At 36.4% G+C, this 27,556-nt stretch overlaps 1 protein-coding gene across 3 annotated transcripts; it reads left to right on the top strand.

Moving 5' to 3' along the window:
• Nucleotides 1–949: 949 nt before the first annotated feature.
• On the top strand, nt 950–27,556 carry dhx29 (DEAH (Asp-Glu-Ala-His) box polypeptide 29). 3 transcript variants are annotated; one of them, XM_051684110.1, is made up of 27 exons: nt 950–1,214; nt 2,047–2,114; nt 2,191–2,304; nt 2,387–2,516; nt 2,625–2,767; nt 2,903–3,043; nt 3,155–3,281; nt 3,396–3,551; nt 4,403–4,574; nt 4,662–4,782; nt 4,939–5,547; nt 6,856–6,999; nt 8,157–8,333; nt 8,462–8,602; nt 10,822–10,966; nt 11,075–11,195; nt 11,825–11,909; nt 12,193–12,281; nt 12,437–12,565; nt 12,832–12,907; nt 13,806–14,030; nt 14,434–14,570; nt 16,017–16,107; nt 19,211–19,528; nt 24,421–24,552; nt 25,051–25,147; nt 27,156–27,556. In XM_051684110.1, exons 1-27 carry the CDS (start codon nt 1,067–1,069, stop codon nt 27,209–27,211), a joined length of 4,092 nt encoding a protein of 1,363 aa, XP_051540070.1. In that variant the 5' UTR covers nt 950–1,066; the 3' UTR covers nt 27,212–27,556. The 3 variants fall into 3 exon arrangements, with proteins under 3 accessions (XP_051540070.1, XP_051540072.1, XP_051540073.1); XM_051684112.1 differs by lacking the exon at nt 2,387–2,516 and having other exon boundaries at nt 2,191–2,311; XM_051684113.1 differs by lacking the exons at nt 950–1,214; nt 2,047–2,114; nt 2,191–2,304; ... (5 more) ...; nt 4,403–4,574; nt 4,662–4,782 and having other exon boundaries at nt 5,395–5,542.

The following is a 27,556-nucleotide window of genomic DNA, read 5'->3' as shown; positions in this document are numbered from 1 at the left end:
TATATATATATATATATATATATATATATATATATATATATATATATATATATATATATATATATAAGAATCAGACTCACGATTTATTTTTATTTCCTAAATGATTATTTAATAAAAACCTTATCCTAAACATTCTTTACCCAAACTTAAAGACTACATGGATTTCTGGGTGTTCAGTCTGCATGGGTTCAAAGTTTCGTGTCATTAGGTTAATATTAATGTGATTTTCAGTGTTGTTACGATACTATCATTCCGTTAAGTATTTTGAAGAATACCTGCTCAGCTGTGATGTCAATTTGTAGCTGAACATGGAAGGCAAATTAATTCATCATGAGTTCCTTCGAGAATTTCTTTGAGAAGTGTTTTTAATGTATGAGTAGGCCTAAAATAAAATATGACAAACATTACTTGAAGATACTTGGACGTTTTGTTCTACAACATAAGTGACAGTCATTCCTCAAGCGTGAATTTCGAAGCCGTCGTGTTTTTAAAAAGATTAATATTGCTTCTGAATTTCTGGATAAGGACTACAAATACCACAAGCATGTGAGTGAACATGCCTGATAAAACAGAAAACAGTAGTGGTTCTTATCTAGCACCTGATTAGCAACGTGGTTTTTATTTTTAGTTATTTATTTATTTTTTAATTTTTTTTACTATATGCCGGCTTAAAAATTCACATTTGGGGTATGCCTGTGTGTAATTTATGTTGAAGAACAAAACCTCCACATGTCTTCAAGTAATGTTTACCACAGACCTCATTTTACTCATATATCCAAAACTGCTATTATGTATTAAATACAAAAATAAATAAAAACATAAGAAAATCGTGAGGAAACCCATGTCACCTTCGGATTTTTAGATAACAACCTGAACAGCTCTATTTTGAATAATGTTGCGCCATCTGGACTTTTATTTTGAAAGAAGATTGTTCAATTTCAGCCTTCACAGTAGTTTTGGCTTAGCTGACTGCAAGAACAGCCGCGCCAACACGACTTATGCATCATTAGCAGTTTACAGCCTTTGTTAATGGAAATGCACTTGAACTAAACTCATTTTTGTAACAATGGGTGGAAAGAAAAAGAAGTCGGCAGCAGTGCCCACGGGTGTGCAGCCTTTGAATGCATCCGATGGAGCATCTGAATCTACAAACAGAAAACAACAACCAAGACCAAATCATGAGAAATCAACCTCGAAAGAAAGCAAGCCAAGAGGTCAGATAAAAAAAAAAAAAAAAAAAAAATATATATATATATATATAAAATAAATTATATTATATTATAAATTAAATCTTACAAAAAGCCTGGACATGTCCTTCATAGATTTTAATGTTTGATAAACTGGCAACATAATAACATTAATTAATAAGATACTAACAAACATTTTATCATGCTGCTTACACATATTCAACATATTTGATGATTATGTGTATTCAAATATGAAAATACTTGAATTAAAGTTGACATTTCTATCTATTTGAATGTAGATTTACTGATCGTATCATGCAATGCTGTATGAGAGTTACAATGTAAACAGTCTGTCAGCATAGTTAAAGGGATAGTTCACCCAAAAATGAAAATTCTCTCTTCATTTACTCACCCTCATGCCATCCCAGATGTGTATGACTTTCTTTCTTCTGCTGAACTCAAATGAAGATTTTTAGAAGAATACTTTAGCTCTTGGTCCAAACAATGTGAATACAAGTGAATGGTGACCAAAACTTTGAAACCCCCAAAAGCATATAAAGGCAGCATAAAAGTAATCAATACCTCTCCAGTGGTTAAATCCATGTCTTCTGAAGCAATATGATAGGTGTGGGTGAGAAACAGATCGATAATTAAGTCTTTTTTTTTTTTTAACATAAATCTCTACTTTCACTGGCCCTCCCAAGCACACTTCTCTCCTAAGAGTTTTTCTTTTGTTTTTGGCAATTCACATTCTTCATGCATTTCTCCACCTAATGGGCAGGGAGGAGAATTTAGTGTAAAAAAAGGACTTAAATATTGATCTGTTTCCCTTTAACTTTTGTTTCTTTTTTTCTCATAGGTCCTAAAACGTATAGTCTCAACACTAACGCACAGGCTGACACGGTGACTGATAAATCAATTCTAAAGGTAAGTTTGTGTGTAACATTACTGATCTTCTATGGCTTGCTATGTGTTACTAATTTTGTGTTTGTATGTATTGAAGGTTTTCATTCAGCCAGAACTGGAAAAGAAGGTGATCAAGTTGATCAATGATTACAGACAAGAGCATGGTGACAAAGGGCCAATATCTGGGAGACTCACCACTAAAAAGTTGCTGGTAAAAAGTTCGTTTCAGTTTCCCTTTTGTATTTTTTTTTTTTCCTTGAAAAAATGACATGAATCTATAATATGTTTGGTAGGATTTGTATACTGCCCTGCAGAAGTTCCAGTTTAACACTGAACACATCGAGGAGGCTATGAAGAGCAGTGTGCTGTATGGAGGTGATCTGCACTCGGCACTCGACTGGCTCTGTCTGAATCTCAGAGATGGTAAAATGATCAGTCAGTCTTCACTGATGAAGTCTGTGGTCATAAGCCCAACCCCAACTCTCCCCAAAACTAATTCCTGACTTAACTTTGTTTTTTTTATGAATAAAGACGAGCTACCAGAGGGTTTTAGCCAAAAGATGCAAGAGGAGAAGCAGAAGACTCGGCCCAAGTTCCAGCCTCATACAGAAGAGAAAATACAGTCAGAGGCCAAGAAGGAGGCACCCAAAGAGGATGTGAAACCAAAAGCAAAGGTTACCAAAACTTTGGCTGTTTTCTCACTTGGTTTTTCTCCAATATTATGTGGGCATTAATGATTTGCTCAGTGTTTTTGTGAACAAGTGATCCTTAGAATTAAATATCTCTTATTTTTGCCGTCCTGATAACAGACTCCTGTAAAAGACGACAGTGCCAGTATGAAGGAGTGGATACTGCGTTATGCTGAACAGTCTGATGATCAGAGCAGTGAAGAAGATGAAGAGAATGACATGAGTGTATCTAACCCAGAGCTGGAGGAGAAGTTTGATCCTGTGAGTTTGGACTAGGTTTACCTATTCTGGTTTCCCTGTGCCATGTTTCCGCATTATTTGCTTCTACTGTACGTTTGCTGTGTCTGATAAGTTCAAGTACTCTTTCTGCAGAATGACAGGTATCTGGTGCTGACTGCTCAGCTTTATGACGCAAAGGAGATGGCAGCACAATCTAAAGCCAAGAAAGATAAATCAGGACAGAGAACAGCACAAGACCGTATCAGAGTCATACAGCAAGGTCTAAATGCTCTGTTTATCAATTATGACATGTATTGTTTTCTACAGTAATGTATGGAATGTGAGGAAATGTTACCATCAAATTATTTCTCCATAATGTTTGTTTACATTACAGAAATGAAGTCTTTGGAGTGTCATCCAGTGTTTAATTCAGCAATTAAGGTTAAAGATGCTCCTAAAGAAGAAAAAAAGCCAGTGACACTTAATTATGGAAAGGAGGAACTCAACTTCTCCCTCTTTGAGCAGGCAGACACACCACCAGCAGAGAAAAGTAGGAGAAATACTTTATTTTATTTAAATTGTATTATTGTATTGTGTTTTATTTTACTTTTATTTTATATTATTTTACTTGTGTTTTATTTATTATTGTTATTTGTTTTATTTTATATTAATTTTATAATTTTTTGGAATTTTATTTTATTTTACTTTTGTATTTAGTTTTATTTTATTTTACTTCACTTTAATATTATTTTGTTTTATTTAACTTTTATTTTATATATTAGTTTCTTTTAGTTTTTACTTTTACTTTTCATTATTTTATTATTACTTTTATTAATAAATGATTTGATTGTATTGTTCTTTATTTTAATAATTTATGTTGTTATTTTTTTAAATAATTTTTCAGTTTATTAATTTTTATTGTATTATTTTAACTACATCACCGGCAGAGAAAAGTAGAAGAAATACCTTATTTTACTTTTATTATTGTATTTTGTTTTATTTTATTTATTAATGTTATTGTTTTTTTACTTCACTATTATATCATTTAATTTTATATTACTATATTTATTATATATTTGTATTGTATTTTGTTTTATTTTATTGTACTTATGTTTTAATTATTGTTGTGTTGTGTTTTATTTTCTTTAATTTTTTTTATTTTTTACTTTTAGTCATTATTTTAATATAAATTTTTATTTCTAAATAATATATTAATAATAATATGTGATATTTTTAATATTATTGTATTTTGTTTTATTTTAATTACATTTTATTTTTTTATATTTTCTTATCATTTATTTAATTTATTATTTTTAGTTTATTATTTATATTCGATTTTTGTATCTCTCACATTGATTTGTAAACGTGATGTCAATCTGATTTTCTTTGTTGATACCCTAGTGGATAAAAAAAAGAAAGAGCCCAAAGACATCCGTAACTTTGACTACACGTCACGGAGCTGGACTGGCAAGTCACCCAAACAGTTTCTCATTGACTGGTGCAGGAAGAACCTTCCAAAGAGCCCTCCACCATCATTTGAGAAAGTTGCTGTGGGGAGATATTGGAAATGCAGGTAAGTTACTATCTTTGTTATTATCTTTGATTCTGATTGTGTATTGACTGTATATATATCAAGCTCTGGTTCTGTGTGTCATATCAGAGTTCGTATTCAGAGGCCAGGTGACGTGCTGGAGGTGTGTCCCACTATCGTGACTGAAGATGGTATGCAGGCCCAGCATTTAGGAGCCACATTAGCCCTGTATAACCTAATCAAAGGACAGGTGAGTTTCAGTGCATTACATTCAGACATTAGACAAACAGTCCAGTTTGCGTTTGATCTGTTTTTCGAATTCTCACTTGTTAAAAGACTGTAGTATCATCAAACAATGTTCTGAATATTATTATGCAATGAACTTGGTCTTTTTATCTCCATTTAGCCTGTGCATCAGCTGCTCCCGCCCACCTACCGTGATGTTTGGCTTGAGTGGCGAGACAGCCAACATAAAGAGGAGGAGGAAACCCGGTCGGCCATTAACAAACCACGTGATCAGTTCATCGCACGTCTGCTCACTCGGCTCAAACAGCAGCAGGCCCACCAACCGCAAGCTGAGCTGCAGAAAGATCTCCAGGATGCTGGAGATGAGCCTGAAGACTCCTGGGAAAACCTGGACATGCAGGAGGACTTCAAGCCCCAGTGTGGAGGAGGCCTCGTGGTGGAGGAAGCGTCCCGGAGGCTGTTCCTCAAACTGCGGAACTCGGCTCTGGCTTGCAGGCTGCTGGCCGAGAGAAAGCAGCTACCTGTGTTCCAGCATCGAGAGCGGGTGCTGGAGGCTCTACGGCGCCACCGTGTAGTGGTGGTCGCTGGGGAGACAGGAAGTGGAAAGAGCACCCAGATTCCTCAGTTTATTCTGGAAGAGCTCTTAGCGGGAGGGGAGGCCGCTCAGCCCTGCAATGTGGTGGTGACGCAACCCAGAAGGATTTCAGCCATGAGTCTGGCGAGCAGGGTGTCACAGGAGCTGGGTAGTGATGACAGACCGGGAGGCAAGGTCAAATATCAGAGGATAACTTTTTAAAGAGTCCATGTAAATGGGGTATATCCTGCTTACTAATGGGGTTAATCCTTAAAAGAATAGTTCAGTTAAAAATGAAAATTCTGTCATCATTTGCTTGTATTGTTCTAAACCTGTGACTTTCTTCTATGGAACTTAAAGGGGAATTTTTTAATAATTTCCAGGACACTCTTATCCATATAGGCTAATGAAAATTAAAGGAGACTGGGGCTGTCAAGCTGTAAAATGACAAAAGAAAGCACCATAAAGTATTTAAAAGCGGTAGAGGTCGACCGATATATCGGTTTTACTGATATATCGGCACCGATAGTTGCTTTTGGAAGTGGTTATCAGCAAAAATCAAAGCCGGTTGTTGCAGATCTTTTTTTAAATATTATTATTCCTTCTTATAATGTTAGAAAAATAAGCCCTCCGAAGAGGTTTTCTTGTTAAGTAGATATACGTTAATCATACGTTCATGTTAATGTTAATGTTGATTTTGACTACCTTGTCCATAGAGAAAAGGGAAATTATCTGTTTTTATTGCCAAATCACTGATGATCTACTATTGATATGTGATGATCTACTTTTGATGATTCCGAGTGTATTTCTGAGTTATGGACCAGATCTTTATTTTTATGGTTACTACTGGGATTTTAGTTACACAATAAACTGCATCTGGGGTTTTACTCATTTTAGACTCTTGTAGCCTCTATTTCTGTGCCAGTCACAGTGAGGATATTTTTTTTTTATGTTCAATAAATCAATTTGAAAAACTATCGGCCAATTAATCTGTTATCAGCTTTTTCCACCAGCTTAATTATTGTAATCGGCAAAATCCACAATCGGTCAGCTTTTAAAAGTGGTCCATACAGCTTGTGATTGGCGGTCCCAGTCCCCTTTCACTTTCTTTATATGGAAAAGAGGGGACAGGATATTATAAAAAATGTTTCTCTCCTCTTACTGAGGAGAGAAACAGGTTTTATTTTCTAGAGCCATACTACCAGCATATAGGCACTTGACAAGGTAATTGCCTAAATGCAGACTATAACTAGTTGAAATTTGGATAATCCAAATTGGATTAGGATACTTATGCCATCATAGTAGTAACCCAAGGTTGTGCTATGAACAATTCGACTATTGTATGCATCTAGCTGGCGCAGGGCTCAGCCAATGGATGCTGGGTCTGGTCTAATCATCATGTTACTTACATAAATGCTTATTAAAATAGAAATGGTCCAAATATGTACGTATTTGACTGCAGAGATAACATGATAACAATGTTATGGGATTTTTACATTACAGAATTCACTGTGTGGATATCAAATCCGGATGGAGAACCGGTCTGGGGATTCAACACGACTGCTGTACTGCACCACTGGAGTTCTGCTGCGGAAACTACAACAGGACCGACTTCTTACAACACTCACACACATAATCGTGGATGAGGTGATGATTTAGATACAAATAAATCACTAAATCTAAATATAAGTTATTAAATAAATATAATTATGTATAATAGATGTATAAAAATAATCAAGGCATGTTTTTGTGCAAAATGAACACACTGATATTTAATATTTGATATATTGGTAAGTACCAATATAACAATACTTATTAATAAAGAGCAATATTTACCTATCTATATTTTTACTAAAACATTTTAAGATCTGAAAAAAGACACACGAAAATTTCTGTAAAATGAGTGATGACGCAAATAAATCATTGAATCAGTGTTGGATAATTCAGTTGAAATGGACCGTCTGAACTGATTCACCGAAATTAATCAAACTTTCAAACAAACAAATTCTAATGCCACTTGGTATTGAAGTTTAAATCAGAGACACGTTTTAAAGGTGCGCTCAGTAACTTTTGGACTTACACTGACACCTAGCAGCTTGGATGCAGCATCATTTAAACTCAACAATTTTCAGTTATTGACACCATTGTAGGAAGTCACTATCCGCAGTCAACCATGTTTAATCCATGAATGAAAATGTCCAATAACGGGGCGGTTACTAAGATTAAGCAAGTAGTATTTGGCTGGTCATGTGATTCTAACACGACCGCCCCCATGAGGGGACCGTCTTCATGTAGAATAAAACAGCTTTTATAAGTTACTGATATGACTGGACTCTTCATCTCATGTGAGTGGTTATGATTTTTTACATATACTTCAGAATTATTGTTAATTTATTTTAGAGTAAAACTTTTTTAATGAGGAAAAATGACTGAGTGCTCCTTTAATCTTAACTCTCATACTTGATGAATGATTGCGAAACTACTAGTATAATAACTTATCATAGGAAATGTAATAATAAGTTGTAAAAGCACATATTAAAATAATTTCGATATTTAAGAATTTGCTTAAATCTACACACCAGAAAAATCGTTGAAAACATTTTGTGAATTTTCACTATATTTCCCAACCCTACCCACACTGTTTGAAGAACTGGTTTTGATTTTTATGGAACCTACTGGCTTGGGTGAAAATAAACAGAGCATTAACAATGAAAAGTCAGGACTTCCTTTCACTGAAAAAAACTTTAGACACAGAATGTTTAACCTGATATAGTCAGTCATTCTAATGTTGTCGTTCCCTGTAGGTTCACGAACGCAGCGTACAGTCAGATTTCCTCCTCACCATACTAAAGGAAGTGGTTCACAAACGCTCAGACTTGCATCTGATTTTAATGAGTGCTACAGTTGACTGTGAAAAATTCGCCAACTACTTCAACCGCTGCCCAGTGGTCACCATACCAGGCAGAACTTTCCCTGTGGAGGTAAGATTATATACATCGAAATATATATTAACAAACAGGCTTTCTGAAATTCCACAGCATTTGCTCCTAACAAGCAATCTGCAAAAACTACAGAATGTTGAATAATGATTTGTGTGCTGTGGTTGTAGGTGTTTCATCTGGAAGATATCGTGGAGGAGACCGGGTATGTTCTGGAGCAGGACTCAGAGTATAGTCTGAAGTTCATGGAGGAGGAAGAGGAAGTCAATATCAATATAACACAGAAAGGAGGAAAGACTGTTCAGCACCAGGTTTGGGACAGAAATCCACTTTTTCAGCTATTTCATCTGATTGCGTAGCATGGTTGGGCAAAATCCAAAAGTTCAGAATTGGTTCCATTTTTAACTGATGTGTTGAAATTAGGGTTAAAATGAAATTGGCTATGTCTCACAAGATGTTTAATTGGAATTGGAATTTGAATAACAGGAAGAAGATTTTTAAAACCGATTTATAGAATGTTTAAAAAAAAATCTTAGACTTTCCTTACTGTGACGGACACAGACATAGACACTACAAGAGCCCAAAATAAACAAAATCCCAGATGCAGTTCGTTGTTTTACCAAAATCCCCAAAATAACCCCACAAAAATTAAGAAACATGCATAACAGGTGGACTTTGATCTATAAAGAGGCCAAAAACACACAAGGGACTCTTATTTTGTAGCCCATGTATTCACCAGATGAGGTTTAATGAGGAATAAGGTTTATTAATATTCACAAGAAATGAAGTTGGAGATATGTATGTGCTGATGGGGCGCGTTTCCATGTAATCACATTTTTCTTTGGATGCCCCCGCTTCAGTTTAAACACTTGATTATCTAATTAAAATAACAAATACGCATTGTAGTGAGAATAGAAATATGGATTAATATTGTCAGTGATGAAAGATTTAGATACAGCAAGTCCCCACGAGGTGTCAGTAACTACGTTTCCATCCAAGGGTTACTTGATACTTCAAATGTTGCGTAAAACTTGTTTGGAAGCACTTTTTGTCGAGAAAATTGGCATTAACACAAAAATATAGTGTCACATGACAGAATTTACCCCAATCGTTAGCCTGTGTTAATCATGACAACAAGGTACACATCCTTGAAAGTTATTGTACATGAATCATTACTCGCACTGTTATGGATTGGTCTTAACGGCATACCTGCACAGATCCGATGCTGCAAACACATCTGTGTCATGACACTTCCAGGAGTGCCAACACAAATATCTCGTATCATGCACCTGTTATCAACAAGTGCAGGGAGAACAAATGAATGGCCACTCTTTGCAAATAATTTAATCACGGTAGCTATCTGTTTATTTATTAAAGTTGCTTTTCCACACCATTCAAAATAATAGACGGCAGTCGCGGAATTAGCACACAATACAAAAAACTTAATTTCTGTGCACAAAAATGTTTCAAATTTAAAATAAATAAACAATACTAAGAGAAAAGCTTCAGTGTGCTTTTTGGAACACTAACATACAGCCCCATTCTATAAAATTATTGTTTAACTTTTGAAAATTTGCCGGCATAATGGGAGAGGAAAGGCGCACAATTAGAGATATACACACATTTCTTTTGTGATAAACCAAAACTTATGCGACAAAGTGTTTTTTTTTTAAGCATGACGTCATCATGCACACCATTTTTATCGATAAAAGGCCATTTGAATGGAAACAGGCAGAAGACGGCAAATTTCGCAAACGTTTTTTTTTACGCATTTTCACTTTGTCGATAACAAAGCGTGAAAGCGGATGGAAACTTGGTTAGTGATTGTTTTTATTTCACCTCTAGAGGCCGCTGTTATACCGTAGAACCAATCCATTTTGAAACTGTAGAATCCTCCAGCGGCGGCCAAAGAGGAACACAGAGGCTACGTTCACACAGTCAGTGTTTGGGATTGACAACCATATTTACTTACAGGTGTGAGTCTTGAAATGTCCCGTTCATACAACAGCGTACAGTAGCAGTTCAAATGCTGTCTGTATGAATGAACAACCAAAGTCACAACTGTATTCTAATAGCTGTGACCAGAGTGACAGTGACTAAAATATGGCGACGTCCATAACACCGGCATGTCTTACAAAATTGCTGCTGCGTTATTAAATAAATTAGTCCAATCGAGACGCGATTTCATCCATCAGATCGTAATTAACCGACAGCGGATTTGAATGCTTTTTAACCGCATGCAGAGAGCAGCTTTTGTGTCTGTAAGCGGCCGGTGGTAGACAGCGGCTGAATCTTCAGATGACACCGCTCATTTCTCCGTCTCCGTGAGTTAACGAAACCCCAAATGAAACGCATGAGGCATGCTCGTGTACAGTGCAGCGTGTTCCTCATTGTACATGATGTAACTAACAACTAGTTGTCCAGTACGGTTCTGTTCACACAGCAAAGGTTTGTCGAGAATGCGGTTGCCGTTGCACTCTGTTGCAATCACATGGTGTTTTGAAAATGTTTGTTGTCGTACTTTGTTCAGGAGTTTATTGTGAAGGACTCTGGGTCAGGCTGGAATCTGGGCCCTGAGTTGGATCACTTCAGCAGTCGCACACGACACGCCCTGCAGTACATGAACCCCAATAAGATTAACATGGATCTGATCTTAGACCTGTTGGCCTACCTGGGTAAACCAAGAAACGCATCTGCACCCATCATTCAGTGTGCACGTCAATAAGTTCATGCTGTATTATTGTTTTGTGAAAAGGCAATGCTCTTCCATTTCTTTGTGTCAGATAAGTCACCACAGTTTCGTGATGTGGATGGTGCAGTTCTAGTGTTTCTCCCAGGCCTGGCTCATATTCAACAACTGTATGATCTGCTGACTGTTGACAAGAGATTCAACACAAAGGACAGGTAAATCCAGCCCGAGTGCCCTTACTCTGAGTAACTGAAATGCCAAATTTAATTAAACATAAACGACAACAAGACAGTTCAGAAGGACAGTCTGTTCATTATGAACGAATTCCAAACTCTTGAAGGGTACTGCAGGAAGGGGACATTTTTTGAAGGGTCATTTGAAACGAAAGTGAGCAACTGTGTCCCTTTACGAAGGGTCCTTCCACAAGGGTACATGAGATGGACACTACAAGTAAATATTTATGTCGTTTATAAGCAAGTGATCCTGTGAGGTGTGACCGTGCAATCAATTTTGAAAACTGAGGAAAATGTGAGATGTTACCTGGGATTTAAATACTACAGGAAATATTCCTTATTTTTAAGTTTGTTTTCACCAAGTGCCTCTTCTACACTTTAAATTAGTTTACAATTTTAAATTGAATTAAAGACACATTTGAAATGTTTTGGCAGCTGGATTATGGACATCAGCTTTATTTTCACTCACGTCAAATTTAAATATGGCATCTACTGTGACTGAGGTCTACACAGTGTTAACCAGTGTCCTGCTAGCAAAGTTGAACTTTTAAGTCCATTTTCTTTTTTTGTAGAGTTATTTTACACTTCTTTTGTGTATTTTTTTCATCTAGATATAAGCTGGTAGCCCTGCACTCCACACTGTCATCCCAAGACCAATCTTCTGCATTTACAGTGCCCCCTGCTGGAGTGAGGAAGGTACTGTAGCATACTACTGCAAAATGTGCTTTGTTTCACATACTATTAAAAACAAAAGTATAGCAGCATACAGCATACATATATTGCCCATTATGCAGTAAGTAGTAAGCTAGCATTCCATTCTGAACGTAGCCTAGTTGTACAGAAGCAAATTTTTTTGAAACTAAAAATACCTTTTTTTTTCGCAGTACATTTACATTTATTCATTTAGCAGATACTTTTATTCAAACTCAAGCTAAAAAATTATCCAAGCAAATCCATTAATCTATTTATTCTTTTCAAGATTGTGCTGTCCACAAACATTGCTGAGACCGGCGTCACTATTCCTGACGTGGTCTTTGTCATTGACACGGGAAAAACAAAAGAAAATCGGTGAGCCAGGACTGGACAAATGTTTTCGATCTGCTTGATACATAATCCACAATGAATAACATCCTTTTGATGACTCTGTTGTTTCGTATAATTTTGGGGTTAATCAAACAGTTATCTTTTTTTTTGTTATGGTTATCATCCATTTCTGTTTTCAGATATCATGAGAGCAGTCAGATGAGTTCTCTGGTGGAGACGTTTGTGAGTAAAGCCAGCGCCCTCCAGAGGCAGGGCAGGGCAGGACGTGTACAAGAGGGGTTCTGTTTCCGCCTGTATCCCAAATTCAGGTATAGCACGGTATACTGGTGCCACGGAAGCATTGCCGTACCCAATCTTTAAAATACTGCCGATACCACTGTATGCTCTGCATTGAAATGCTGGGTGAAAGTGAAGGAATTACATTATCATTGTGTAATAATTATTATACAACAATAAAATAATTTTCTTCGTTATCACACATTTTGTATTATAATAATATTAGTATTGTGACCTGTTTTTGATGGCGATTTCTCTGGTATTTATTGATTTGACATGTTTCTCTTTTCCATTGCAGGTTTAATAGTTTCATGGACTATTCTATCCCTGAGATTCTGAGAGTGCCTTTGGAAGAGCTTTGCCTTCATATTATGTTATGTACCAGCTTCATCACTTGAAACAATTTAGAACAAGTGCTGTGCATTTTGAGTAGTTTTGTATTCGAGTACTTATATTACTTATAAAATTGTAATAGTAAAGTAGTACACATTAAAAATATATATATATAAGAATAACAAATATGACCAGTATGTGCATTTTTCATTCATAGCATTTATCATTATTTGCTGAGAAAGGCCCCCAAATAAAGATAATTCAATATAAATAATACATTGAAGTTTAAATATACAGTCTATCAGATTGAAATATATTGCATTATTGTAGCAGACGAGTAAAGCGTTAATTTGACAAAACAAAAAGTGGCTTAAGAAGTAAAGATATTGTTTATATTCATTCCTATATTACTGAACATAAGCCTGCTATTGATAGCCATCTGTTTTGCAATTCAGCTCATCAGTGTGTCCTGTTCACACAGGAAGTTTTCTTGTGTTCTGTTTGTGCTATTTTTAAGTATATTGTCGGTCTGTATACATATGTGTTAGACAGATGACTTTCGAGCATCTCATTGGTTTTCTACATCATAAACACTGATTTTAGGATGCTGTGTGAAGTTTAAAGTAGTTTTAAACTTTAAACTTTTAAAATCGCATCTTGAGATTCCTGCATTCTGTTGAGTTTTGTCCAGCTGTCAACCAGAGCTTAAATAAAAACCAACGTGAAAAATAAAGGGAAAGGAAAATCAATTTACGCTCGTTCTAATAGTGTTTTTACTAGTTGACTAACTGGTGCAGATCAATTACTGGACTAGTCGTACTCCTGCACATCCCTACATAGAACAGCTTTTTGTTCTTGATTTTTATTTAATTTTTTCACTTCTGTTCAACTGATAGTTTATCACACTCACTTCTCTGTCACCTCTGTGTGTCTGAACAGAAGTGTGAATACGGCTCTCCAGAAGATTTCCTTTGTCGAGCTTTGGACCCCCCTCAGCAGCAGGCCGTGTGTAACGCTGTCAGTCTGCTGAGGAAGATCGGTGCATGTCAGCAAGATAGCCACACCCTGACACCTCTCGGCCATCATTTGGCCACCCTTCCTGTCAACGTCAAGATCGGCAAGATGCTCATCTTTGGCGCCATCTTTGGCTGCCTGGAACCAATTGTGAGTGGGGTACCTACAGTAATACTGAGAAAATACTCACAAAGATTCTGGCTTGAGAGCTTCACATTTCTGCTTTTAAACCCTCCGGAAAGCTGGCCCCATTGACTTCCATTTTAAGTATGTTACTGAGGGGCAATTTGAAAGTTATTGTCTGTGGTAATCGATAATATACCACAAATGCTGTTAACAGAGCTCAACTTGTATTGAATCCAGAACATTCCCAAAAATCAAATACAGTAAGTGGGAACATTTGTTTAAGTGATACATTTGTAAAAAGTAGCCACTGTTTAGCACCCTGTAAAGATTAGGATACGGCTTCAAATCTACAGACACTTGGATTTTATGTCTTTGGCATCTATAATTGAAAATGTGTTGTTTGTTTGTTTGTTTGTTTAAAATCCAGGCCACCATTGCAGCAGCCATGTCTGAGAAGTCACCCTTTGCAACTCCTATGAACAGAAAAGAAGAGGCCAACTTGGCGAAATCTGCTCTAGCAGTCGCAAACTCAGATCACACGACCATATACAATGCTTACCTTGGGTAAATATCACACACCACACAAAACTGTATTTAAACAGAGATGTGTGTCACGGCCTATAGCAGGGGTGCTTATTACGTCGATCAAAATAGAACCAATGGTCGATCTCGTTAACAGGTCAAAAGGGAAAGAGAATAGAGAGAGAAAAGACACAAATAACAAAAATATTAACAATCAACTTTTTAAGGGGCCTGGGTAGCTCAGCAAGTAAAGATGCTGACTACCACCCCTGGATTCCAGGGTGTGCTGAGTGACTCCAGTCAGGTCTCCTAAGCAACCAAATTGGCCCTGTTGCTATGGAGGGTAGAGTCACATGGGGTAACCTCCTCGTGGTCACTATAATGTGGTTCTCGCTCTCGTTGGGGTGCATGGTGAGTTGTGCGTGGATGCTGCGGAGAATAGCGTGAACCCTCCACACGCGCTGTGTCTCCGCGGTAACGCGCCTAACAAGCCACGTGATTAGATGCGCAGATTGACAGTTTCAGACGTGGAGGCAGTTGGAATTTGTCCTCCGCCACCCGGATTGAGGCGAGTCACTACGCCACCACGAGGACTTAGAGCGCGTTGGGAATTGGGCATTCCAAATTGAAAAAAAATAAAATAAAATTTTTATTTCCTTGGTTCTGTAGCCACATGCTGTTTGACTGACTGGCGCATTTGTGTGCATGCACTTTACATGCGAGTGCTCGTGGTAATGCGGATGTGCACCTAAATACGTCGAATACACTTTAATATTCTGCAAAAAATGTCCATCTTGGTGAGATATTAATGTAAATAGAGTCAGTAATGTCTAAAGTGAACGTTAACAGTGGGACAAAAAAGCGGATTTGTATCAAAGTGTCAGCCCTAAAGTATACTGTAAATGTAACCTAAAAGACCTGCCACTGACAAGTATGTTGTTAATATTAATCAAACTACAATAACAAGAAAACAAATAAACCACACTGCTCTTGGTTGGATAAATTTAGTAGCTTTAAAAAGTATTATTAGAATATAAACAAACAGTAAAGACCACTAGCTAGTAGTTTTATGTTACATTTAATTTCATTCTGAATGTTTACTTGAATACTTGAGAGGCTACTGCTGTAAACGGCTTAAAAAAAAAAAAAAAAAACTTTTATTTTATTTGAATATATTTTGTTCTATTGTTTTTCATTTGTTTCTGTTTATTGCTTTTTTAAATTCATCTCTTTGTTCTTATTTGATTACAGATTGTTAACTCGTCTTGAATAATTACTTGAGAACTTGAAACAATACTTACATAATTAAAAAATAAGTATTATTTTTGGTTTTGGTTACAAAATAGTTTTTTGTAGATATTGTGTGCATGTTAGATCTTGCTATAATAACATTATGAAAAGCAGATCTCATTCCATAGAAGTGTGAGCACCACTGGCCTACAGGATGAAATGAAAATCACTGTACTGAAGTTGCTTGTGTATTCACAGGTGGAAGAGTGCACGGAATGAGGGAACTCGAGCTGAGATGAACTACTGCAGGAGACACTTCCTGAATCGCACAGCCCTTATTACCATTGAGGTGAAATCCTCTTACAATCCTCAACACACTTTCTTATTCATTTGCAGAGTCATCATAATCTAAGAAATGTTTGATCTTATCTAGAATATGTGTTGGTTGTGCAGTGAGTGTGCAAATAGAACAGAAATGTTTCTAATTAATAAGGGTCAATGAAAAATAAGGATTTACAACATTATGAAATGGGGAATCTTTTAAAAATGTAGTTTAAAACACGTGTGCCAAATTCTTAGAAATGTACAGTAATCTTTGTGTTCATGTTGGTTTCATAATTAAAAAAAAAAAAAAAACATTTATACCTTTTTCTACACAAAAATGTATTTAATGTGAAGTGGTGTAACCATCAAGTACAAAGTATTAAAATATTTTTCTTGCACCCTGAATACACATTAGAGTACCAGTCTTTATTATTATTTTTCAAAATATTTTCTAACATATTTTTCAAGTCAAATATATGTTTTATGACAAATACAGTATAATAATTTTGTTAATAATGAATACCATTACTTTTCTTGGGGATATTCCATTTGACATTTCAAAACATGAACTTATCCTTTCATGTCATAAAAAGACTGAAATATCTGACATTTTTAAAAACCATACAGATCTTGACACAAGAGCATAGGAATCCTCTCTGTGATATAATTTCCTGTATGGTTTCCTTATCACATGACAAATAAATGGCTTCCTGCATGTTGGTTATGACAACATTGACTTGAATTTGACAGACAAAGTTTGTGTCTGTTTTTAGTTGTTTGTTTGTTTTTTGGTAATAAAATATTATGCCAATCTACGTAATAAAGTTTTTACATAACTTTTAAAAAAAGACTTTCCAGACGGTTACTCCATTAAGGCATTTTTTACTTGAAATACTAAAATAACTTTAAATTCAGAAATTGAAAACATATTCATCAAAGAAGATGTGTAATTTAGTCATTGTCTGTATGAATTGCATTTTAATGTATTTTGAATAATATAGTAATGAGCATAAAATATTTGATTGTAAAGGAATATTCCTGGTTCAATACAAGTTGAGCTCAATCAACAGCATTTGTGGCATAATGTTGATTACCACAAAAATTAATTTCGACTCGTTCCTCCTTTTAAAAAAAAATTAAAAAAAATGCAAAAATCTGGGTTTACAATGAGGCACTTACAATGGAAGTGAATAGGGGGGAATTTTTAAATGTTAAAATACTCACTGTTTCAGAAGTATAGCTACAAGACATAAAGGATATGTGTGTAAACATGATTTTACTGTGATAAAAATCTCTTACTAAACTTTTCTGTGTAAAGTTATAGCCAATTTTAAATCTTCGTTGCCATGACGATGTCAACAAACCTTAAAACGATTATAAAAATGACAATGTAAACTACTTTACAGTACAAATAATAAATGAGTTTAGTCAGAATAATTAAGGCAGGTGCTTTCATAAAATTATAAGCTTCACATTTCTGTTTAAACCCTCCAAAAATTGGCCCCATTCACTTTCATTGTAAGTGTCTCACTGTAACCTAAACCTCATGTTTTATTATTTTATTAATTTTTTTAAAGAAAAGGAGAAATGATTCAAAATTAATTTTTGAGGTAATCAACATTATGCCACAAATGCTGTCAATTTAGCTTAACTTGTATTGAACCCGGAATATTTCTTGAAGCTAAATCAACAGCATTTGTGCCATAATGTTGATTACCACAAAAAATAATTTATAAAAATAATAAATCGGCCCTTGTTTATATATATTTATACCACAGTCTGTTGAATGCTTGATTCTGATTGGTTGACGGACATTCTAAGGTGTGCACTTATTTTTCAAGTAAACGCACGGCTATGAAGTAGTTCCAGGTCTTGTCCGCATAACGGTTCCATATCACTTCGCCAAATTATTTCAGTTATTTCAAAGAGCCCTACAGCCTACCACAACAAAATAACCAAATAAAACAAAGACATTGGTTAAAGTAAATCGATTAAGAATGTCAATTTCAATCCCAGGAGATCAGCAGTTACAGAAATACTCAAACCAGCTCATCTGGCATCAACAAATCATGCCACGGTCCAAATCACTGAGATCAAATTTTTTCCCCATTCTGATGGTTGATGTGAACATTAACTGAAGCTGCTGACCCGTATCTGCATAATTTTATGCACTGCACTGCTGCCACACGATTGGCTGATTAGATAATCACATGGATGATTGTTGGTGCCAGATGGGCTGGTTTGAGTATTTCTGGAACAGTTGATCTCCTGGGATTTTCACACACAGCAGTCTCTAGAATTAACTTAGAATGGTGTCAAAAACAAAAAACATCCATTAAACAGCAGTTCTGTGGACGGAAATGCCTTTTTGATGAGAGAGGTCAACAGAGAATGGCCAGACTGGTTCGAACTGACAAAGTCTACAGTAACTCAGATAACTTCTCTATACAATTGTGGTGAGAAGAATAGCATCTCAGAATGCTACTCCGCGATGCGGGTTGGTGTTGTTTTGGCAGCACGGGGGGGACCTACATAATATTAGGCAGGTGGTTTTAATGTTGTGGCTGATTGGTGTTTATATAATATATATATATATATATATATATATATATAATAGAGAGAGAGAGAGATTGAAAAAAAAAAAAAAGTTATAGTAAGGCGTTTACAATTGAAATGAATAGTGCCAGTCCATAAACGCTAAAATACACATTTACAAAATTATAGCCACAAGATGTAAACATTATATCTTAACATTACTAACCCGCTTACTAACCTTATCTGTTTAAAATTATATCCGGTGCCGGGATTACAGGGTTTTGTTGTCATGACAACAAAATTGGATATAACTTTACAGAGATATGGTTTGTAAGCGATTTTATCACATTCAAATCATGTTAACATATATGATGTTTACATCTTGTGGCTATACTTTTAAAACAGTGTGTATTTTAACATTTATGTTTGACCCCATTCACTTCTATTGTAAGTGTCTCACTATAATCACAATTTCTGCTTTTTATATTAAATAAAGAAGGGACGAGTTAAAATAATTTTTGTGGAATCAATATTAGGCCACTAATGCTCTTGATTGTTCCTTTTAATCATCCAGTATTGATCTTGTTTATCAGGATGTGAAGCAGGAACTCATCAGGATGGTGGAGCTGGCGGGTTTCATTGCTTCAAAGTCTGGCCGAACTCCCCGCCCTTGTCCCAGCTCTGAGCCTAAAGCCCTTGGCTCGCTCTCCAAGCAGGACATCTCTGTTCTCAATGCCGTGTTGACTGCAGGTCTTTACGACAGCGTGGGCCGTATCCTATGCACGCCCTCTCTGGACATTAAGGAACGGGTGATGTGTGTGGTTGAGACGGCTCAGGGGAAGGCCCACGTTCACCCCTCCTCAGTCAACCGCTTCCTACAGACCCACGGTTGGCTGCTTTTCCAGGAAAAGGTCTGTAGAACAGACTAGCTTTAATGTACAGTATTAAAGTAGGTAAATAAAAGGAATAGTTCTCCCTTCGGTCAGAAATTACTCACCCTATATATATATATATACAGTTGAAGTCTGAAATTTACATACACCTTAGCCAGATACATTTAAAGTCAGTTTTTCACCATTCCTGAGATTTAATCATAGAAAACATTCCCTGTCTTAGGTCAGTTAGGATCACTACTTTATTTTAAGAATGTGAAATGTCAGAATAATAGTAGAGAGAATGATTTATTTCAGCTTTTATTTCTTTCATCACATTCTCAGGGGGTCAGAAGTTTACATGCACTTTGTTAGTATTTGGTAGCATTGCCTTTAAATTGTTTAACTTAGGCCAAATGTTTTGGGTAGCCTTCTACAAGCTTCTCACAATAAGTTGCTGGAATTTTGGCCCATTCCTCCAGACAGAACTGGTGTAACTGAGTCAGGTTTGTAGGCCTCCTTGCTTGCACACACTTTTTCAGTTCTGCCCACAAATTTTCTATCGGATTGAGGTCAGGGCTTTGACTTTGTTGTCCTTAAGCCATTTTGCCACAACTTTGGAGGTATGCTTGGGGTCATTGTCTATTTGGAAGACCCATTTGTGACCAAGCTTTAACTTCCTGGCTGATGTCTTGAGATGTTGCTTCAATATATCCACATGATTTTCTTTCCTCATGATGCCATCTATTTTGTGAAGTGCACCGGTCCCTACTGCAGCAAAGCACCCCAAAATATGATGCTGCCACCCCCATGCTTCATGGTTGGGATGGTGTTCTTTAGCTTGCAATCCTCACCCTTTTTCCTCCAAACATAATGATGGTCATTATGGCCAAACAGTTCAATTTTTGTTTCATTAGACCAGAGGACATTTCTCCAGAAAGTAAGATCTTTGTCCCCATGTGCACTTGCAAACTGTAGTCTGGTTTTTTATGGCGGTTTTGGAGCAGTGGCTTCTTCCTTGCTGAGCAGCCGTTCAGGTTATGTCAATATAGGACTCATTTTACTGTGGAAATGGATACTTGTATACCTGTTTCCTCCAGCTGTTGTTCTGGGATTGATTTGCACTTTTCCAATTTTCCAAGCTGCTTAAAGGCACAGTTAACTTAGTGAATGTAAACTTCTGACCCACTGGAATTGCGATATAGTCAATTAAAAGTGAAACAATCTGTCTGTAAACAATTGTAGGAAAAAGTACTCGTGTCATGCACAAAGTAGATGTCGAAAACGACTTGCCAAAACTATAGTTTGCTAATATGAAATCTGTGGAGTGGTTAAAAAATGAGTTTTAATGACTTCAACCTAAGTGTATGTAAACATCTGAATTCAACTGTATATATGTATATGCTCTGGAAAGTATTAAGAGACCACTACAAAATTATCATCACATTTTTATTTTATATAAAGTACTGACAACATTCCTTCCAAATTCAAAATAAAAATATTGTCATTTAGAGCATTTATTTGCAGAAAATGACAACTGGTCAAAACAACAAAAAAGATGCCGTGTTTTCAGACCTTGAATAATGCAAAGAAAACAAGTTCATATTCATTTTTAAACAACGCAATATTAATGTTTTAACTTAGGAAGAGTTCAGAAGTCAATATTTGGTGGAATAACCCTGATTTTCAATCACAGCTTTCATGCGTCTTGGCATGCTCTCTAACAGTCTTTCACATTGCTGTTGGGTGACTTTATGCCACTTCTTGTGCAAAAATTCAAGCAGCTCGGCTTTCTTTGGTGGCTTGTGGCCATCCATCTTCCTCTTGATCACATTCCAGAGGTTTTCAATGGGGTTCAGATCTGGAGATTGGGCTGGCCATGACAGGATCTTGATCTGGTGGCCCTCCATCCACACCTTGATTGACCTGGCTGTGTGGCATGGAGCGTTTTCCTGCTAAAAAAAACAATCCTCAGAGTTGGGGAACATTGTCAGAGCAGAAGGAAGCAAGTTTTCTTTCAGGATAACCTTGTAAGTGGCTTGATTCTTGCGTCCTTCACAAAGACAAATCATCACCTATCCTCCACCAAATTTCACAGTGGTTGCGAGACACTGTGGCTTGAATGCCTCTCCAGGTCTCCGTCTAACCATTAGACGACTAGGTGGAGGATCGGTGATGATCTGGGGGTGCTTCAGCAAGGCTGGAAATGGGCAGATTCGTCTTTGTGAAGGACGCATGAATCGAGGATAGGCATAAATCGGGAGTGGCTTAAAGTCACCAACAGCAATGTGAAAGACTGTTAGAGAGCATGCCAAGACGCATGAAAGCACTGATTGAAAATCAGGGTTATTCCACCAAATATTGACTTCTGAACTCTTCCTAAGTTAAAACATTAGTATTGCGTTGTTTAAAAATGAATATGAACTTGTTTTCTATGCATTATTCAAGGTCTGAAAACACTGCATCTTTTTTGTTATTTTGACCAGTTGTCATTTTATGCAAATAAATGCTCTAAATGACAATATTTTTATTTGGAATTTGGGAGAAATGTTGTCAGTACTTTATATAAAATAAAAATGTTCATCTTACTCAAACGCATACCTATAAATAGTAAATCCAGAGAAACTGATAATTTTGCAGTGGTCTCAATTTTTTCCAGAGCTAATATATATATATATATACACACATACACACACGCACGCGCACACACACACACACACACACATACTGGCGGCCAAAGGTTTGGAATAATGTCCAGATTTTGCTGTTTCGGAAGGAAATTTACTTTAATTCACCAAGGTGGCATTCAACTGATCACAAAGTATAGTCAGGACATTACTGATGTAAAAAAACAGCACCATCATTATTTGAAAAAAGTCATTTTTGATCAAATCTAGACAGGCCCCATTTCCAGCAGCCATCACTCCAACACCTTATCCTTGAGTAATCATGCTAAATTGCTAATTTGGTACTAGACAATCACTTGCCATTATATCAAACACAGTTGAAAGCTATTTGGTTCGTTAAATTAATCTTAACATTGTCTTTGTGTTTGTTTTTGAGTTGCCACTATATGCAATAGACTGGCATGTCTTAAGGTTAATATTAGGACAAAAATGGCAAAAAAAGAAACAGCTTTCTCTAGAAACTCATCAGTCAATCATTGTTTTGTGGAATGAATGCTATACAATGCTTGAAATTGCCAAAAAACTGAAGATTTCATACAAATGTGTACACTAGAATACTTTGGTATACAGAGTTCATGGTCGACTCAATGACTGCAAAGTGCCCAGGTCCTTTGGCTACAAAACAAGCCCAAATCATCACTCCTCCACCACCGTGCTTGACAGTTGGTATGAGGTGTTTGTGCTGATATGCCGTGTTTGGTTTTCGCCAAAAGTGGTGTTGTGCATTATGGCCAGACATCTCCACTTTGGTGTCGTCTGTCCAAAGGACATTGTTCCAGAAGTCTTGTGGTTTGTTCAGATGCAACATTGCAAACCTAAGCCGTGCTGCCATGTTCTTTTTAGAGAGAAGAGGCTTTCCCCTTGCAACCCTTCCAAACAAACCATACTTGTTCAGTCTTTTTCTAATTGTACTGTCATAAACTTTAACATTTAACATGCTAACTGAGGCCTGTAAAGTCTGAGATGTAACTCTTGGGTTTTTGCAATTTCTCTGAGCATTGCACGGTCTGACCTTGGAGTGAATTTGCTGGGACGTCCACTCCTGGGAAGACTGGCAACTGTCTTGAATGTTTTCCACTTGTGAATAACCTTTCTCACTGTAGAATGATGGACTTTAAATTGTTTGGAAATGGCCTAATAACCCTTCCCAGATTGATGGGCAGCAACAATTGCTTTTCTCAGATCATTGCTGATGTCTTTCCTCCTTGGCATTGTGTTAACACACACATGAATGCTCCAGACCAGCAAACTGATAAAACTTCAGCTTTTATAGAGGTGGTCACACTTGCTGATGATCAATTAATCAAGGGCATTTGATTAGCAGCACCTGGCTACTACTTGGCCTCTTAATTCCTATGGAAGCAGTAAGGGTGTACTTAGTTTTTCACACATGGATTCTCCATTTTGGCTTTATTTTTGTTAAATAAATCATGACATGGTGTAACGTGTCATGTGTTGTTGTTCATTTGAGGTTGTATTTACCTAATTTTAAGACCTGCTAAGGACCAGATGATTTTTATTATGTCCTGATATGTAAAACCATAGAATTCAAGGAGGGTGTACTTTCTTTTTCCCATGACTGTGTGTGTGTGTGTATATATATATATATATATATATATATATATATATATATATATATATATATATAATATATATTTGAGATCCAGCTTTTGACACTTAGGACAATTGAAGAACTTATACACAACTATTACACAAAGTGCAAACATTCATTGATGCTCAAGAAGGCAACACACTATATGCTATACTATATGCTTTCTATACTATATGTAAATATCTGTAATGTAGATTCTGAAGGGTTAGGGGCTTTTCCTACGTAATATTTAAGTTAAATGTTAAATGTACAAACCTGAAGAGAAGCATTTTGATTAAACTGAAATGGCAATCATTTTAGTAAATTCAACAAGCAACAAAAATTCAGTAAATATAGTTTTTCCTTTTTCCTTTTTTTTTTTTTCTCCTTTTTTTCTTTATGAATCATTTTTCATGGATCCCCTAGTACCCCTTCTGTGGCCAGTTTGAAAACCCCTGTTATAGAGATAACAGGTTTGGGCTCTTTTGATTTGGACCAGTAAGCAACCACATAGCAGCAACACACTGGCAACCACCTACAACACCCTAGCATTGTGGTAGTGAGTTTTGCATAGGCAAGCACCACTCTTCAGAGGATTCTTTAGGAACTATACAAATCTTTTTATTTTTAAATTTTTCTGGTCTTGTCTACAGGTGAAGTACTCTAAGGTGTTTCTTAGAGACACTACATTAATCTCCCCTTTATCAATGCTGCTGTTTGGAGGAGACATTGATGTGCAGCACCGGGAAAGACTCATCTCTCTGGATGGATGGATCTACTTCCAGGTCAGTGAAAGCTTTTTGTATCAACATAAAATTTTTAGGATAAAAATAAAATGAATTTTTTAAGGGAATTTGTATACTAGGTCTTGTAACTGGTCACCATTTCTTTTCACCTTTTCAAAAAACATTTTTGCCTTAAGTAGTTCATTTTAAATGGTTCTGTGGTGACAAATTATATTTTAAAAGGACAAAAAATATTCCATGTAGTCTCTCCATTAATGCAAGGTCATAAAAGCTGCATGCTGAATAATTTTAAAATGATGAGCAAAAAGCTGTTTAAAATAGTTTAGGTTGGAGAATAGCATGTTACTTAACTTTCCTTAAGTATCAATGGTCAACAACCCGTTTTTGTCTGCTGTCTCATGGGTTAGTCATGGTTCGATGATTGCATGATTTGCATTAATCGCTTCATTGGCAGGTGCACTGATGCATCATAATATAGTTGGCCAAATGGTAAGATAACTCTGTTATTCTGATGAAATCTGTTTATTTTCCCATTAGGCTCCAGTCAGAATTGGTGTGATCTTCAAACACCTCCGTAAGCTGATCGACTCCCTCCTGGAGAGGAAATTGGCCAACCCCAAGATGAATTTGGAAGGTAACTTCAGTGTATAAATACACAAATGTAAAGAAGTAGTTCACCCACCAAAAATGAAAATTCTCTTATCATTTTCTCGCCCTCATGCCATCCCAGATGTGTATGACTTTCTTTCTTTAGCAGAACACAAAGTTTTTTAGAAGAATATTTAAGCTCTGTAAGTCCATACAATGTAAGTGAATGGTGGCCATAACTTTGAAGCTCCAAAAAGTACATAAAGGCAGCATAAAACTAGTCCATAAGGCTCCAATGGTTTAATCCATATCTTCAGAAGTGATATGATAGGTGAAGTTGAGAAACAGATCAATATTTAATAGGGCTGCAATGGTACATGCGTCTGCGCCTAACCGAGTGGATACAGGGCCTTCGATACGGTACACGCAGTTACATGAATGATTACTTATCTTAGCATGTGTAAAACCAATACTAAAACAACATATAATGAACAACACAAACCACGTAGAACTAAAATGAATAAAGATTGCAGAGCAACATGGACCGCACAGAACCAAAACTAACAGAACAGAGCGCCACACAGTACACTAGAAACTGCGGATCAGATAAATGATTGTGAAGTTTATACTAGCTAGCTCACTATTTTTCCCAACTGTGATGGAACTAAACAAAATATAAATATGTCAGACTTAAATAAGCCAGAGATTGAAGACCCACGGGCATCTCTAAAATCTGTTGTTTGGGAACAATATAGTTTCGCAGTAAACTACATTAATACTGGCAACGAGTAGTGAACAGAATGAAGGCTGTGTGTCGGCTCTGTTTCACCGAAGTCGGGTATGTCTCAAGAAGCACATCTAACATGATGACTCACTTGCTGTCACAACATCCACATGTGTCTCTTGAGCTTACGGGAGTAAAGCACAAACAGCCTGTGCAAGTTCAAGCAGCCTCTCGCTGCAAGCTCAGAAAGAGCTAAAGCGATAACAAACAAAGTAAGAGGCTCTTAAGTTTTGTAGTGTAATTTCGTTAAAGAAATAGTGCAGTCATTTATAAATGAGCCTTCACAATAAGAATTATTGCCCATCAGCCACTGTTTCAAAATAAATAATTTAAAGAAAGATTCTTTGTTTTCTCTGCTGTACCGAAACCGTACTGTACTGTGACCCCAAAACCGAGGTACGTACCGAACCATGAATTTTTTGTACCGTTGCAGCCCTAATATTTAAGTCATTTTTTACTATAAATCTAAACTTTCACTTCCATATTCTGATGTAGAAGTGACTTTATCATTCAACCACCTACTGGTTGGGGCTGGTCAAAGGTGGAGATTTATAGTAAAAAAAAAAAAAAAAAGTTAAATATTTATGTTTCTCACCAACACCTATCATATCACTACTGAAGTCATGGATTTAACCACTGGAGTATTATGCATTACATTTATACTGCTTTCATGTGCTTTTTAGAGCTTCAAAGTTCAGGTTCATTCACTTCCATTGTATTGACCAACAGAGCTGAAATATTCTTCTTAAATTTTTTGTTTGTGTTCTGCAGAAGAAAGAAAGTCATACACATCTGGAATGGCATGAGGGTGAGTAAATGATAAAAGAATTTAAATTTTTGGGTGAACTATCCCTGAAGGAATAGTTGCAGTTCCGTTTCAAAACCTAGTAAGCAGCTTTGCTGTCTACTACCTACATAGGCAGCTGCCTTTTAAGGTGAACATTTTAGAGTGCTGTGATGTGTCTCCCTGCTTTTTAAGTATCTCGTGCCAAAAACCAACGCAGTGTTTTTAAGACGTCATGTCACATTAAAAAACTTGAAAAAAACGTGTCTCGAGACACCTGAATTCTGTTCTACTCATTGTTTTTTTTTTATTTCGAGAATGCTGTCTGTATGAACGGCCCCTTAAGGCAGCATCCTGTCTGAAATGGAACCACACAAGTAACTAGTTTAGAGCGTTCTACATAGGCAGCATCTCCACATATCAGACAAATTGTGCTCCTTTTTGTACCTAAATATATAATTCCAATTTCATTTGTATCCTTTTCAGATGAGAAGACCATACACATCATCACAGAGTTGATCAAGTCAGAAAATATGCTCTGAGGAAGTGCCTCTTTGTATTCTATCATGAACTGACTGTACTGCCCTACAAAGCTAAAACACAGTAACTATGCCAACACTGAAATGTTTTTTGATTGTCCAGTCAAGTGTGGATTATAAAACAGTCTCATTCCATTTTCTCTGAATCTGAGCATAGTGGAGTCAAACCCGTTTGTAGTCTTAGAGACTTGATTTCGGTCATAAGTCAGTTTTAACATAGTGTGTAGTGACTGTGTTTTGCCTTTGCAGGGAAGTAAAAATGAAATGGTGATAAACCTCACTGAGGGGTTAGCTTGTAAATTGTGTTGCCAAACCAGAATAAAATTAACATTTTAACATAAACAAAAT

This window comes from Myxocyprinus asiaticus, chromosome 42 (genome assembly GCF_019703515.2).
Source record: "Myxocyprinus asiaticus isolate MX2 ecotype Aquarium Trade chromosome 42, UBuf_Myxa_2, whole genome shotgun sequence".
Taxonomy (NCBI): Eukaryota; Metazoa; Chordata; class Actinopteri; order Cypriniformes; family Catostomidae; genus Myxocyprinus; species Myxocyprinus asiaticus.
The sequence above is the reverse complement of the archived record's forward strand: the minus strand, read 5'-3'. Positions and strand labels throughout refer to the sequence as shown.

Excerpts from the sequence above, each read along its gene's own strand:
- dhx29 (XM_051684110.1), top strand. The coding sequence starts at position 1,067 with ATGGGTGGAAAGAAAAAGAAGTCGGCAGCAGTGCCCACGGGTGTGCAG. Across the intron at positions 5,548-6,855 it reads ATGACAGACCGGGAGGCAAG|AATTCACTGTGTGGATATCA; the intron begins GTCAAATATCAG and ends TTTACATTACAG. Across the intron at positions 14,571-16,016 it reads ATATACAATGCTTACCTTGG|GTGGAAGAGTGCACGGAATG; the intron begins GTAAATATCACA and ends GTGTATTCACAG.